Raw genomic sequence first — 14,526 nt, forward strand, 5'->3', positions numbered from 1 at the left:
CAAAGGCGTTTGTTTCACCCAGACATCAGTAACACTAATAAACTGTTAATTCGACAGAAAAAAGGTTCGCTACAGCAAAAATACACTAGAGTTAACAGTTTTAACTGAAATCGAGTACATATCTTCTCGCAGGGATTTGGTTAACAACCAGATAGAGGAACTACCACCTGGAGTATTCAGTAACAACTCCGAGTTGATCGGACTGTAAGTAACTGATATTCATTCCTCTCTTGATGGTGCTAAGAGTTTTATCCCGGTTTTTACTAAATATGATCAAGAAGGTCCTCGAGCTTAGTAGGTGTAGTATAAGCGTAAAGAACTGAAGAGGGTTACCTCCCCTATTTAAATCGTGGCTCAAGTTATATAGAATATTGTAAAGGTTACGTTTATCCTAACTCGCCATCGACATGTGCTCAAAGTCTCATTATTTTCCGGATATGAGCGAATATGTTGTTTCGCTTTCTGTCGGATATTCGCGTAGGCCCCAAATGCTTCTTGCGAGGCGTCTGAGAACACACGCAGTGCTGGTGCTTCTGGCGTTTGGGGTGGAACCAGGCACCTCTTGAAACCAATCTGGTCAAGTTCCTTCATTTCCTTTAAGAGCTGAATTCACTTTCCTTGTACCTCACATGGAAGCTCATCGTCCCAATTAAGACCAATCTGCCACAACTCTTGTAAACCTATTTTGGCTCTGACGAGGAATGCAGCTGCGAATCCAATGGGGTCGTATAAAACCGGGCAACTTGACTTAGAAGCTTTCTCTTGGTCACCTTTATTCCACGGTCTATTGAATGATCTTTCAGGCGCGGTAAATCCACTTTAACTTTGAAGCTGAACTCATCTGTAACGTAATTCCAGATCACCAATGTGTTCGATCACTCGAACACATTTTTTCTCGATTACAGATAGCATGTGACCATTGTCCATGTCATTTTCACTTCCGACCCCCCTTTAGAGTGTTGAAACTTCGTTTAACCAGGTGAACTAAGTCTCAAAATCTCGCATCTTCTCTCAGTTGCAGATCTCTAAACTTTACTATGTCTTGAGGGATCGTGTGGAACACGAACCTTGGATCTCTGTAAATAGTGTCCAAATAATCTCACGCTGCGTCATAGTCCGAGCCTATCCCTTTAATTAACTCTTACGGGTTAGCTTGCAGACATGTACTAAGAAAAGTTATCGCATCCCTTTTGCTGTATTTTGATTCTATCGCATGATTAAAATCGGCGCGAAAAATAGCATACGTCTCTTTATTTACCCACGTAGCGTCAAGGAGCTTGTGGAGCTCGTTCAAAATACGTACGTGCCTCTAAGATTACGTTTCTAAAAAACCTAATACATACTGTCAAGACCTAATTGCAATAACTTCAAATTAACATTAAAATTGAAGTTTGTACAATAAAATTCAGAGTCATTAAAATACAGATAGAAAATGGTGAAGCAATAACTTAAATAACTTAAAATTAGTATTAAAACGAAGTTTGCATTGTACAATGAAATTCAGAGTCACTAAAATACAGGTATTAAATTGTGAAGCCGCTAAAGTTTCAATGTTCGCAATAGCTTCTTAAAAAGGTTGATATTATTGGCCAGTTTCACACTTGAAGGTAATCCATTCCACAGCTGTGCACATAAGTGAAAGATTTTTTCATAAAATTTCAATTAAATTTAGGCGGGCACAAATTAATGCCGGTTCCTCTTAGATTGTACATAGTTTTCCTAAAACTGAAAAAATCTCTGATATACTTGGGACCGTCGTTATGCAAACATTTGTATAACATAAGGGATTGTTGTTTCCTTCTCTGGTCCGAACGTTTCAATATTCAAGATTCGCAGCAATTCATCATAAAGGGTAGACTTAAAATAACTTAGCAGTGATCTAAGAATATAATAGCTGGCATCTTCTAGCCGATTCGCTTGCACTCTCCCCAATCCAAGAAAGAGGGGGCACCAGTATTCAAAATGAGGGAGAATGAAAGTTTTATAGAGCTTTAACATTACATTGCCCAGGACAAAACGCCTTATTCTCCTGAGTGCGCCACTTTTAACGTATACCTTTTGAAGCTGTTTAGTAATGTGATCCTTGAAGGATAGCATGCTATCAAGTTCAACGCCAAGTATTTTGATAGATGGCAGTGTCTCTATGACAGAGCTATGTATGGCCAGGTCGTAATTGTACTTACAGGGACCAATAGGTACTGCTTGCGTCTTTGTGTTGTTGATCACCAGATGATTCTGTTGAAACCACGATGATAACCGCTCAAGACCATTATTCACTACAAATTCGAGAATCATGGGCAAGACGTCAGAGGCATACATAGTTGTGTCGTCGGCGTATAACCTCAGAGATACATCTGGTAATGGCGTAATTCAAGTCATTTATATAAATATCAATCAGCAGCGGTCCGAGGAAGGACCCTTGAGGGACGCCCACCATTACTTCTAAGTAGCTAGAACAAACACCGGACAACTTAACTCGCTGCCTTTGACCTAACAAATAGGAAGAAGTCAAGTTTAATGCAGACGGAGAGAAGCCATACCCTTTTAATTTAGCCAATAGGAGATTATGGTTAATAGAATCAAATGCTTTGGACAGGTCCACCGCCACGGCTATGACAGCCTTCGTGTTGGCAACGCTTCGCCTCCAGTCTTCAGTCATCTTCAAGAGTGCGGTGTAACAAGAATGTTTCTTCAAGAACCCAGATAGATTCGGAGAAAGACGTTCATGGAAAGCACCGTACAGCTGGTTAAACATAACCTTCTCGTACACTTTGGAAATGGCGGTAAGAATGGAAACAGGACGATAATTTTCTTTGCGTGTATCCTCATCCTTTTTAAATACCGGTGTCAAGCTCCCTCCCACTCTTCCATTCGGTTGGCCATGATTGGTTCATAATCAGATAGTGAATCAGCTGTGTTATCTCCTCTGCTAGGATGGGAGCAGCGAGCCTTAAGAGACGAGGTGAAATTCTATCTACGCCAACAGCCCTCCGGGGATTTAGATTGTCTAAGATTTCACGTACATAGCCGCAACTCACAGGCTGGAAGACAAACAGATCTAGCATTTTAGACTTTTTCATCTTAAAACCACAGGCGGCAGTTGTAGCATCGAGGTTGGTTTGGATGCTTTCATTTATTCCATTTCCCGAAACAAAGGACGTGTTTTCATGATTTAGGGCGACATTATCATTTCCGGAACTTGCATTTTGATGGGTGTCAATAGGATGATAATCCCCAGAACTTACACTAGGGCGTCGTCTTCTATTTGAATAATTGGAATTCCATTACTTCCTGGCCCACCATCACCATTATTTTGTGCTTTAGAGGCTGTATATGCATCATAAGTTTTCAATGGGGCCTTTCCTAACTTAAGAAAGAATCCAAATATACCTTTGCGCCCATTTCCCTTGATATAAAGTTTTCTTGACAATCTGCTATCCATCCCTCTCGTACTTCGAACTCGCTGCGGATTAATCGTGAATAGTTTTCGTGTTTAGCCACAAGATTTTCAAAGGCTAACTGTAGTTTACTTGGACCATCTCTTACCTCTTGCTCTGGTCTTTCCGCTTCTGTTGACTTTGCTAAGGACTTTCCACATCGGGTGAGCGTTCCTTTGGCAGTCGTCTGATCAGTTTTCGCAGTTTTCAGGGCTTCCTCGGCACGTGCTCTTGCGCAATTCTTCGTTACAACCGAGAAATCGAATGAAATGTTTCCTTACTCAGAACTGGTCAGCTCAGAAGACCACCACAAACGGTATAATATTATCCAAGCTTCAATAGTTATTCGATCTATAGGAAACACATTTGCAATTCGAAATCAGAAAAACGCAAATAAAGCCTTAATCTCATAAGTAAAATTCAAAAAACGTGATTGGAAACTTACTTCTGTAGCAGGTCGTAAAAAAAGGTTTCTCTCTTCAGGTTAGCAGATTCGGGTAAGCGAACAGATTATAAAACGCGACTTCTCTCTCTTACTGATTCTTCTGAAAACTGGTTTAAAACATGATAAGCGAACACGCTTAAATCACGGTACAGAATGAATTTCAATCACGAGTCTTAGCTTGTGACTAAATTATATCTGTCATCAAAGGCAACGCCTATTTACTAAACGAAACATTCAAGGCACCTGTGAAGTAAAATTCGTCGCCTCTTAGTCTAGGGTTGCATCCCTAAAGCAGCCGACAATTCCACGTCTGGAATCACAAGCAGCCGCTCTCGCCTCCCGTCTCGTGAAAACAGGAGTGAAAGAGTGTACGATCCAATTTGGCGATGTCAAATTCTTCAAGTCCTTCCCGCAGTTTCAAGCCATTTGTCTCGGCAAGGGTCAGATAGATCCAGAATATTTCGGACCGAAGTCAATGGAAGCACATTCCTGGTGAAGAAAACGTAGGGGATGATTTGTCGCGAGGATTGCATGTAAAGCAGCTAACGGGGAGATGGATAAACGGCCTAGAATTTCTGAAACTTCCTGAGGAACAATGGCCAGTCCAAACAGCTACACTGCAACGAGAAGGAGATATGCAGCATGGCCACGTCCATGCCGTCAGAGCAGCCTCGCCTGCAGATGTCGGAAATGTTATCAATGTGAAGGATTTCTGAAGTCAGCGAATGCTGATACGAGTTACCGCGTAAATAAGACGATTAGCCGAGAAGATACGCCTCAGGAGAAACGCAACCAGTAGACAAGAAGGACCTCTCATACCCGAAAAGTTAAGGAAGGCTGAGATGTCATGGATCAGAAATTCCCAAAAGGATTTGAAGAGTCGAATGACTGGAATGAAGAGTTTAAGACCCTGAGCCCGTTTATTGACGACAAGGGGATTATCAGGGTCAAAGGAAGACTTGACAAAGCCCTCGTGTCATATGAAGAAAAGCACCCAGTGCTGCTTCCCAATAAGCACAAGATATCCCTGCTGATCACACGCCATATGCACAGCCATAGTCATCCCGGAGTAGCAACGACGACTTCGAAAGTCAGACGAAAATACTGGATCCTGAAAGCGAACAAGCTCAGTAAGAGAGTGAAATTTAAATGTGTTACTTGTCGAGAAATGGCACACAAGGCAGAGACGCAGTTAATGGCAGACCTTCCGGCTCTCCGCTTAGCGCCGCAAACGCCGCCCTTCTACTGGAGCTGTCCATCTGCGGGAATTAGGAGTTGACCTCTCGACAATGGAATTTATCCTGGTGCTAAGAGGATTTTTCTCCATCCATGGATACTCGGTAGTGCTGTTGAGCGACAGTGGGTCACAGATGGTTGGCGCAGGGCGGCAACTGCATGAAATGGTCAAAGGTTTGATCCTGAAAAACTCCGTGATTTCTGTGCGAGAAGCATCAACTGGTTGTTCACTGCTCCAGCTGCTCCCCATCAGAACGGATGTGCTGAAGCTCTCGTTGAAAGTTGTAAGCGAGCCTAAAAGAAGGCAACTGGGGAACATATTTTGCTTCCGTTCGAGCTGTACACATGTCTTTTAGAAGTCGGACACCTCATAAATCAACGCCCTATCGGCCGTGTTCCTAACGACCCGGATGATGTAAGAGAGAGAAGTCGCTTTTTATCATCTGTTCGCTTAGCCGAATCTGCTAATCTAAAGAGAGAAACCTGTTTTTACGACATGCCACAGAAATAAGTTTCCAATCACAACTTTTTAATTTTACTTGAGATTAAGACTTTATTTGCGTTTTTCTGATTTCGAATTACGAATGTATTTCCTATAGATCGAATAATTATTAAAGCTTGAAAAACACACCGAATGCAAATATGGCGTCCAATTTGAGTTGCCATTGTTCTGGACTGACTAGCCTCGTCTTCACGCGGAAACACAAAAGGATTATTACATGTGTGAGAGGCTAGTCAGTCCAGGACAATGGCAATTCAAATTGGACGCCATATTTGCATTCGGTGTATATTATACGGTGTGTGGAGATCTTCTGAGCTTACCAGTACCGAGTAAGGAAACATATATCTTTATATTAAATGGGTGTCGTCGACCACAAGGCAAGTAACATAAGGTCGGGTTCGCTTAATTTGTATAGTAGCATTGTGAAATGATCACACATCGATCATATCAGAAATACAGCAAAATTGTTTTTTTCACCTGGACATAACACGAATGCACTTAAAAGTCGACGGGAAAAAAGGTTAGCTACAGGAAAGGTACACAAGAGTTAACACTTTTAACTGAAATTAAGGTAATATCTTCCCGTAGGAATTTGGGTAACAACCAGATAAAGGAGCTACCACCTGGAGTATTCTATAACACCTCCAAGTTGGTAGTACTGTAAGTAACTAATATTCATTCCTCTGTTAATAGTGCTAAGAGTTTTGTTTTATTATTTACTAACGTATATGAGAACGATCCTTCGCAGTAAAGCACTATTTGAGCAATAGTGAAAATCAGACCTGAAAAAATTTTCAGGCCTGTACGGGATTCGAACCACTGACCTCTGCGATACTAGTGCAGCGCTCTACCAATTGAGCTAACAAGCCAACTGGGAGCAGGCCATCAAATTAATTCGATATAAACCCGTAGATGATAAATCAAACAACAACAAACATATGAAACATATGTGTGAACTGCGGTTATGAGACGTATATGAGAACGATTTTTTTTCAGGTCTGATTTTCACTATTGCTCAAATAGTGCTTTACTGCGAAGGATCGTTCTCATATACGGCTCATAACCGCAGTTCACACATATGTTTCATATGTTTGTTGTTGTTTGATTTATCATCTACGGGTTTATATCGAATTAATTTGATGGCCTGCTCCCAGTTGGCTTGTTAGCTCAATTGGTAGAGCGCTGCACTAGTATCGCAGAGGTCAGTGGTTCGAATCCCGTACAGGCCTGAAATTTTTTTCAGGTCTGATTTTCACTATTGCTCAAATAGTGCTTTACTGCGAAGGATCGTTCTCATATACGTCTCATAACCGCAGTTCACACATATGTTTCATATGTTTGTTGTTGTTTGATTATTTACTAAATATGATTAAGAAGGTCCTCAAGCTTAGTGGGTGTAGTCGGCCATAAAGAAAGTGAAAGAAGTGGGATGGTTCGTAGATGGACAGTATTGGACAGAAGAGTTTAACATACCTTAATTCACTAAAGCATCTTCTCAATCAAATAAATAATCATCTTTTTAAATATGTAGGGGGTCTTCCTTTTGTTAACCCCGCTCTCTATTCTCTTGATAAATTTGCTTTAGTTGTATAAGCGTGGCTGGTATGAAAGGAGAGGTGGAGGGAAGCAAAGACATACCATTTGCAGGATGAGAAGAAATAAGTAGAATAACTGTATGGGAAAAAATCCATAGGGGAAAGGCGCGAACGGGACACCATGTGAGGCGCCCACCCAAGGAAGTTGAGGTTTTAAAAATACGGATAAAAAGAAGCAAGGAAATAAAATTCAAGATGGTGACATACACAATTCCATGAGATGGACCACGAACAAACCAAGTCCACAACGAGAATTGATAATAAAAAGAACTTAAACTTATTTTATAAAATGATTTTAAGAGCCCCCAAGCATTCCCTCAGCTTAATGCAGACCTCGCACTTCATGTTTCTTTTTACGTCAGTGGAGACCTTAATATCAAGAGATGGCCATATTAACGCGAACGGCAAACCGCGGTTTGCCATTGGCGATTTCACGTTAGCTGTCTGCCGATATTCGGGATTTAAGATTTGCGGGAGGTAGCACTGATGAATTATGGGAAATTAGTACAAAAACAAGATGGCTGTTGCCCGAAGGTGGGTTGTGGATTAATTTGTTTGTCGGATTTTATTGATTAATTAATGAGAGCAGAACACGTTTATCCTCTTTAAATTAAGCAAGACTACAAAGATCTGCTGGACACAGAGTAGTTCTGAAGGCTCGTCGAGTGATGAAGATCTCGATTTCTTATTTCTTGAAGCAGTTTTGCCTGGCCGTCTGAATGGAGCCAGATAGGAAACAAAATGAACACCCATGCATTCACATATCATCAGAAGTTGGCTTTTGTTTAACCTCAAAGTAATCCGACTGACAAAACAGTTTTAATAACAAGTAGCCAGTCGCCATATTTGTTTTTATTCATTCTTTCACTTCTATTTTAGCTGAGAAATCGTCTTCAAAATTACGTTTCTATGAAAAATGATTCACACGCGAAAGAGTTCTAATAGTAGTGTTTCTCTCAAACATGGGATTCTGATGTTTTAGGGTGCAAAAAAACTTTGCGGCTAATCACTTACCTCTAGAGCGTGGTCTAGCCGTACAAACGTGAACCTGAGACTGCAAACCTGGCGGTAAGGCACTGGTCACGTGACTTCTTGACGCTAGCAGTTCGCAGGAAATACCTAAAAACCTCGATCTTAAGGTCCCTAGTATCTCAATGAAACTCGAACAGGATTTATAAATTTCCACGTATTAGTAATACTAAGTTCTTAAACCTATAGGTTTTTATACGGCAACGAGATCAAGAATTTACAAGGCGATGTATTTTCCCAATTAGTCAAGCTGCAGTGGCTGTAAGTGAAAAGTCGTCTATGCAAATGATCTATATAAACTTTTGCAACATTTACTTCCAGCACTTCCCAACCCTATCCCTCTTTCCTCCCTCTTTCCCTTACTCAAGTGATATTCCCCAATTTTCGAACCTTATATCCCCTAAGATTAGTCATGTCATTCAAGAAAACAGAGGGTTTCGTAAATGTTACAGAAGGTAAATATAATTTGTTTGTTCACAAAGTCGAACCAGAGAACACTCAAAAGAAAATATCCCACGCAGCAACTGATTGACTCTGGAAAACTACTCTACTTACTTAGAACTAACCTTAAATCCAGTGTAAAATCCTTTTCCTGCTCAGTTTCTTACAGAATAATCAGATTGTTCAATGAAAAAGTAAGCGAACTGGAGTTAAACATTTCCACGTTTTTGTAATACAAAGTTTTCAAAACCTACAGGCGGTTAAACGGCAACATGATTAAGAAATTTCCAAGCGATGTATTTTCCCAATTAGTCGAGCTGAAATGGCTGTAAGTAGAAGCTCGTCGATTTATATAAGCTATTGCAAGGGTCACGATACTAAGTCCCAGTCCTTCCCCTCCCTCACCTCTTTTTCACCTTTCAGAACCCTTTGATATCTGCGTGGCACAGAAACTTATGACCACGCTACAAACTTTATGACATAAAATAACAAATCTTGAAAGCAAGTACAAAAGTAGCAAAGGGCAAAACTGGTTTAACACATCACATGTCTTAAGTCAAGAATACTGATAGCAACTACAACGGACGACTGAATGAACACAAACAAGTGCAAGAATCAAAACAGTAAGGATGATGAAGTTAAATAACATTGCTAAACAAATTCCCCTTGCAAGGAGGTATTGACTAAGACTCTGCTTGATGTTTAACCTACAACACATGCTATTTTCAAAACTTACTGACTCTACAAAACTGGTTTATTCATTCAATTACAATTAATCATCACACATTATTTGGAAGTTAACCCATTGACACCTACGTGTAACATTTTTATATAAAAGGATTTAAAAAAATAAGAAATCTTGAAGGCAAGTACAAAAGTAGTAACGGGCAAATCTGGTTTATCACATCACGTGTCTCAGGTCAGCAATACTGATAGTAACTATAACAGACGACTGAATGAACACAAATGAGTGACAAGAATTAAAACAGTAAAGGTGATGAGAAAAAAAACATTGCGAGGAAAATTCCCCTCAAATAAGTATTGACTGCTTCGATATTTAACCTATAGCACATGCTATTTTGAAAACTTACCGACTCTAGAAAACTGGTTTAATTATTCAAAAGTGGATCTTAAATCTAGGGTAAAATACTTTTTACAGGCTCATATATGATAATCAGATTGAAGAACTAACACCTGGAGTCTTCAATCACAACGTAGATTTGACTTATCTGTAAGTAATAAAAGTTTGAGAGCACAAAGCTCATGTTTTCATTCTCTTCATTTACTAAAATCTTAGCCAAATTTTCATCAAGCTTAATTCATGGCCAGGAAAACAGGGTCGTGGATGGTGTTTAAATTAATTGTCGTAATTGATTTATTGGTCAAACTAGAGCCTCTTTAAGTGCAAAACTTCACTTTTGTGACAACATTTTGCATCTCTTCAGTATACGCATGGTTCTCTGGCAGTGGCTTAGTTTAATGAGAAAACGTGCAAGACAAGGATAAATATAGATATTGACAAGAGTTTATATCATCACGCGCTCCGAGGAGACTCGCAGCAACCTCGAGTTGAAAATGAATTTTAAGCTGGGAAAACTGACTGTTGGCGTGAATCAAATTTGCATAATGGCGGTAAAGAACCGAAGAGAGTACCTTCCCCTCTTTTAATCGTAGTTGTATAGAATATTCTAAAGGTTACTTTTATCCTGGCACGTGTTCGAGGTGTGCTCAAAGTCCCTTTATTCGTTGAATACGAGCGACTATCTCTTGAAGTTTAATAAGGGTCACCGACACTAAGGCGAGTAACAGAGTTAGGTTTGCTTATAAATTAGCACCTTGGAATGATTATATATCAGTCATATCAATATTATTGTAAAAGCGGTTGTTTTACTTCAACATGATTCGGATACTTGAACTGTAAATCCGACAGAGAAAAAAGGTTTGCACAGCGACAATACATAAGAGTTAAAACTTTCAACTGAAATCAAGAAAATATCTTCTCGTAGGATGTTAGGTAACAACCAAATAAAGGAGCTACCACCTGGAGTCTTTAATAACAACTCCGAGTTGATCGAACTGTAAGTAACTGATACTCATGCCTCTATTAATGGTGCTAAGTGTTTAAACACTTGGATTAAAATCTCATTATTTATTAAGATATGATCAAGGAGGTCCTCAAGCTTAATTGGTGGGTGCATTCAGTTGGGACGGTTTGTAGATGGACAGAGTTGAACAGAAGAGAGTAACGTATCCTCATTACAGCATCCTCTCATTCTCATAAATAATCACATAACTATATACGTCGGCGGTCTTCGTTTTGTAGACTCCAATCCCTATTCCCTTGATAACTTTTCATTTGTTTTATTTGTACAAGAGTAGCTGGCATGAAAAGGAAAGGTAGAGGGAAGCGCAAAGGGATTGTCTTTTCCTTCAAATCTTTACCAGGAAATAAATGAAAAAATACTTTATACAGGATAAGAAGAAATAAATAGAATAACTTTAAGAAAAAAATTTAAAAGGGAAAGGCGCGAACAGGACACCATACAAGGCACCCACCCAAGGGAATTGAGGTTTTAAAAATTTAAAGTGATACAGATATCTAAGGAAGCAAAGAAATAAAATTTACGATGGTGGCATGGACAATTGCCGTGAGATGGATCACGGACAAAACAGGTCCACCTGAAAAACTGATATTAAAGAGGTCTTAAACTAACCGGTATTTTATAAAATTATTCAAAAGAACCCTCAAGCTTACCCTTTCAGGAGGGGACTCACAAGTGCCACAAAACACATTTTTATTCAGATAGTGCATACTCCATTTCAGTCCACATAATAGCACATAAACTGATAACAAACGCCCACAATCAATGACCAAGGACACAATGACTTATCTAACAAAAAGCAGGAGGTGGTCTAAAAGATTACGTCCCTTTGAAGCCAAGCCTCGTATGACTGTTTTAAGTTAAAACTTAAACAAGGGTCGTACTAATGCCGAATGAACTTCTTTCGAAATCAATAATTGGTAGTTCATACATTTTTGAGCTTCAGAAAGCCTATCTGTCCAAATGATGTATTTTCCGGGAAATTCAAACTAAGTTATTGTAAAACTCTTTTAACTCTTCTGTTCATACAGACAACTTAACGACAACAACCTGACAGAGATGCAAGAGGGCTTGTTTGATGGTTTAAGAGCATTGAAAAAACTGTGAGTTTTAAAAAAAAACCTTTAAACATATAACATGGGAAAAATCAAAATTATTTATATGAGAAATCGGAACTCTGCAAATTGGCATAAGATAAAACTAATATGTCACTCTGAAAAAAAAATGGAAACATGTATAAATACTGAAGTAAGAGATCATATACCGTGAGATGTACTAATTTGATGAATGAGCAAAATAATGCGCATAATGGATGCTCCAGTTCCTAAACAGCAAATAACAACAGTGTGGCACACTACGATTCAAAATAGGAAAACGAGTATTTAAGCGAACAGCCCCAGACGTATCGAAAACTATCAGAAATCAAATTCAACAAAAAGTCAGGATGTTGACCGGTATTGTGTATCTTAAATTAGTTTGAAAGACTCACCTTTGATAGCTAGATAATGTGATGGAAATTTACCCACTATTGTCATTTTATTCTAACTTTTAATCAGATGGCTGCAAGACAACAGAATTGTAAGGCTAGATAATTACGTTTTCGAAGACTTGACTAATTTGGACGAGCTGTGAGTATGATAAAAAATATAATGTGTTTGCAAGAAACGTCTAACTCTTTCTCAAGTTTCTTCTCCTTTAAAAAAAAAACAAGTCCCAGCTATTTTCAGCCATGGCAATCTCAAGACGATTATTCATATTATAATATAACTTGATCGTTATCAATAAAGATTTGGAAATGCAAAGACTGGCAAAAACCAACGATAAAAGCCTACGTTTCGGTGTCATCATGACGCCATTGTCAAGGAGAAATAAAAATGACAAAGTTTGTGGCAAGGTGTAACACTAAATTAGCATAAATATGTTAGGAGCTAATTAACCAAATACTTTTGCGCGAATTGAATCGCTTTGCACGATCAGAGTGGGTTTTAGGTCTTTGATGAAAAGCATTTCGTTCATCAAACAATCGAGCTTGTTACTACACTTTCTGTTTAGAGTCATTCTGGTATTTTCTTAAATCATGACTTTGATTACTTCTTTTTCAATTCGTTGGAATAATCACAAAGGGAGAGTCCGCGTTTATCAACATTAGACAAAAGTGTTAAGTGGCCGAAGAAAATTTAAATAGTCAGCTGCCTCTTACCTTTTGCTATAAATATTGAGTTATATATATAATTAGCGAAAGGAACACAATAATTGTTGAAGATGCTCTGTACTATACTCCACACTTTGTACGCATATGGCATCACTCAGCCCTTTAAGTATTTTTCATGACCAACATCTGTATTCATTTTAAGTTACTTATAAATTTCAGATCGTAGACTTAATGACGATTTAATTTTCCTGTTTTGTCATCATCAGCTGTCTGTCAAATAACAAGTTGAAGAGTCTGCCAGACGGAATTTTTAACAGCCTTTTCAACCTGAAACATCTGTGAGTGAAATGGTTATTTAACAAGGGAGATAATTGGAAACAACCAAGTGATCATTTTTGTGATATTGTTTACAAAAGCACAGCCGTCACGGCTCAAATAAACTGGAGTTTTCCAGCTTGACTTTGTGAATCTGATTCGATGAATCTGATTCGATGAAGAAAAGAATGCTATTTTATGCAGTTGATGTGCTTTGTTAAGTAATGGTAAGTATACTTGGGGGTTTAAATGTTTAAAAGCTCGAATTTTAATAGCAGCCTTAACAAGCACTTTGTTTTTTCTTTTTGCTGGATAAAGTGTCAGTTTTTAACATATGATAACCAATAACCAACGGATGCGCAAGTGATAACGCTGATAATGATACTAATAATAATAATAGCAATAATCATAGCAATGATGATAAAATAGTAATAGTAAGAAAAACAGGAAGAAAAGGGGAAGCCACTACACAAGTAAACTACAGTTTTGAAAGTTCTTCTCCAAAAGCCATTGGAAAAGTAAAATTCTATGAAGCACTTTAGCTGATAATTCTATTATTAGGGAATTCCTTGTTACTGTGGTGATTTTTTCAGGGATTTGTCAAACAATGAACTCAGAAATCTGCCTTCGCACATCTTCAGAAACATTACAGCGGTACAATTTCTGTGAGTAAGATTCTCATGGACATAAAAGATTGAAGATTAATTGTTAAGGATTTTCTTGAAAACATCAAATGCTGTAAATATAACAGCTACCTAGTTTATGACAACTCTAATAATAATCTACTTTTAGATGGCAAACGTTTTTGTCCCCTTTATATTTTGTATATTATGTTGTTGTACTGGAGGATCAAACTACCCCAATAAGTTTGTAATTTGTAACAGGAAATGGATCATAAATAATTTTTCAAATTCAGCTTAAACAATAGACCTTCTTAAGGCGCTTGAGAATAAACTTAGAAGTTTTCGATTTTACCCTTGAGAGCATTATACTTATGTCTGATGTTTTTCTTTGAAGATAAAGAGCTATTTTATTGGGAAAAGAAATGCCATTGCCTTGCCTGAACTACAGTAGTGACTAAAAAACAGTGTTAAAGATATCACTCCACAGGTACACCTGGGTATATCAGTCTAAGCTTTCCTTGTTTCTTTTTTCAGGAAAATGGGCTACAACAAAATTGAGAGGCTTCATGAAGATCAGTTCCAGGGCTTGGTAAAAATGCTCGAATTGTAAGTACACTCAGAGTTGAAACCTTGTCCCAAGATGATCTGA

The 14,526-nt window shown here is 38.5% G+C and overlaps 1 protein-coding gene across 1 annotated transcript in view; it reads left to right on the forward strand.

Moving 5' to 3' along the window:
- Positions 1-13,281, forward strand: part of LOC148740604 (uncharacterized) — a 43,827-nt gene extending 30,546 nt beyond the window's left edge. Inside the window, exons 14-20 of the mRNA XM_088749706.1 lie at positions 58-204; positions 6,209-6,280; positions 8,434-8,505; positions 8,942-9,013; positions 11,819-11,890; positions 12,344-12,415; positions 13,206-13,281. Of these exons, the coding sequence (XP_088605832.1) occupies positions 58-204; positions 6,209-6,280; positions 8,434-8,505; positions 8,942-9,013; positions 11,819-11,890; positions 12,344-12,415; positions 13,206-13,281 (583 nt within the window). The remainder of the gene's footprint in view (positions 1-57; positions 205-6,208; positions 6,281-8,433; positions 8,506-8,941; positions 9,014-11,818; positions 11,891-12,343; positions 12,416-13,205) is intronic.
- Positions 13,282-14,526: the final 1,245 nt, after the last annotated feature.

This window comes from Stylophora pistillata, chromosome 2 (assembly GCF_964205215.1).
Source record: "Stylophora pistillata chromosome 2, jaStyPist1.2, whole genome shotgun sequence".
In the NCBI taxonomy this organism is placed as follows: domain Eukaryota; kingdom Metazoa; phylum Cnidaria; class Anthozoa; order Scleractinia; family Pocilloporidae; genus Stylophora; species Stylophora pistillata.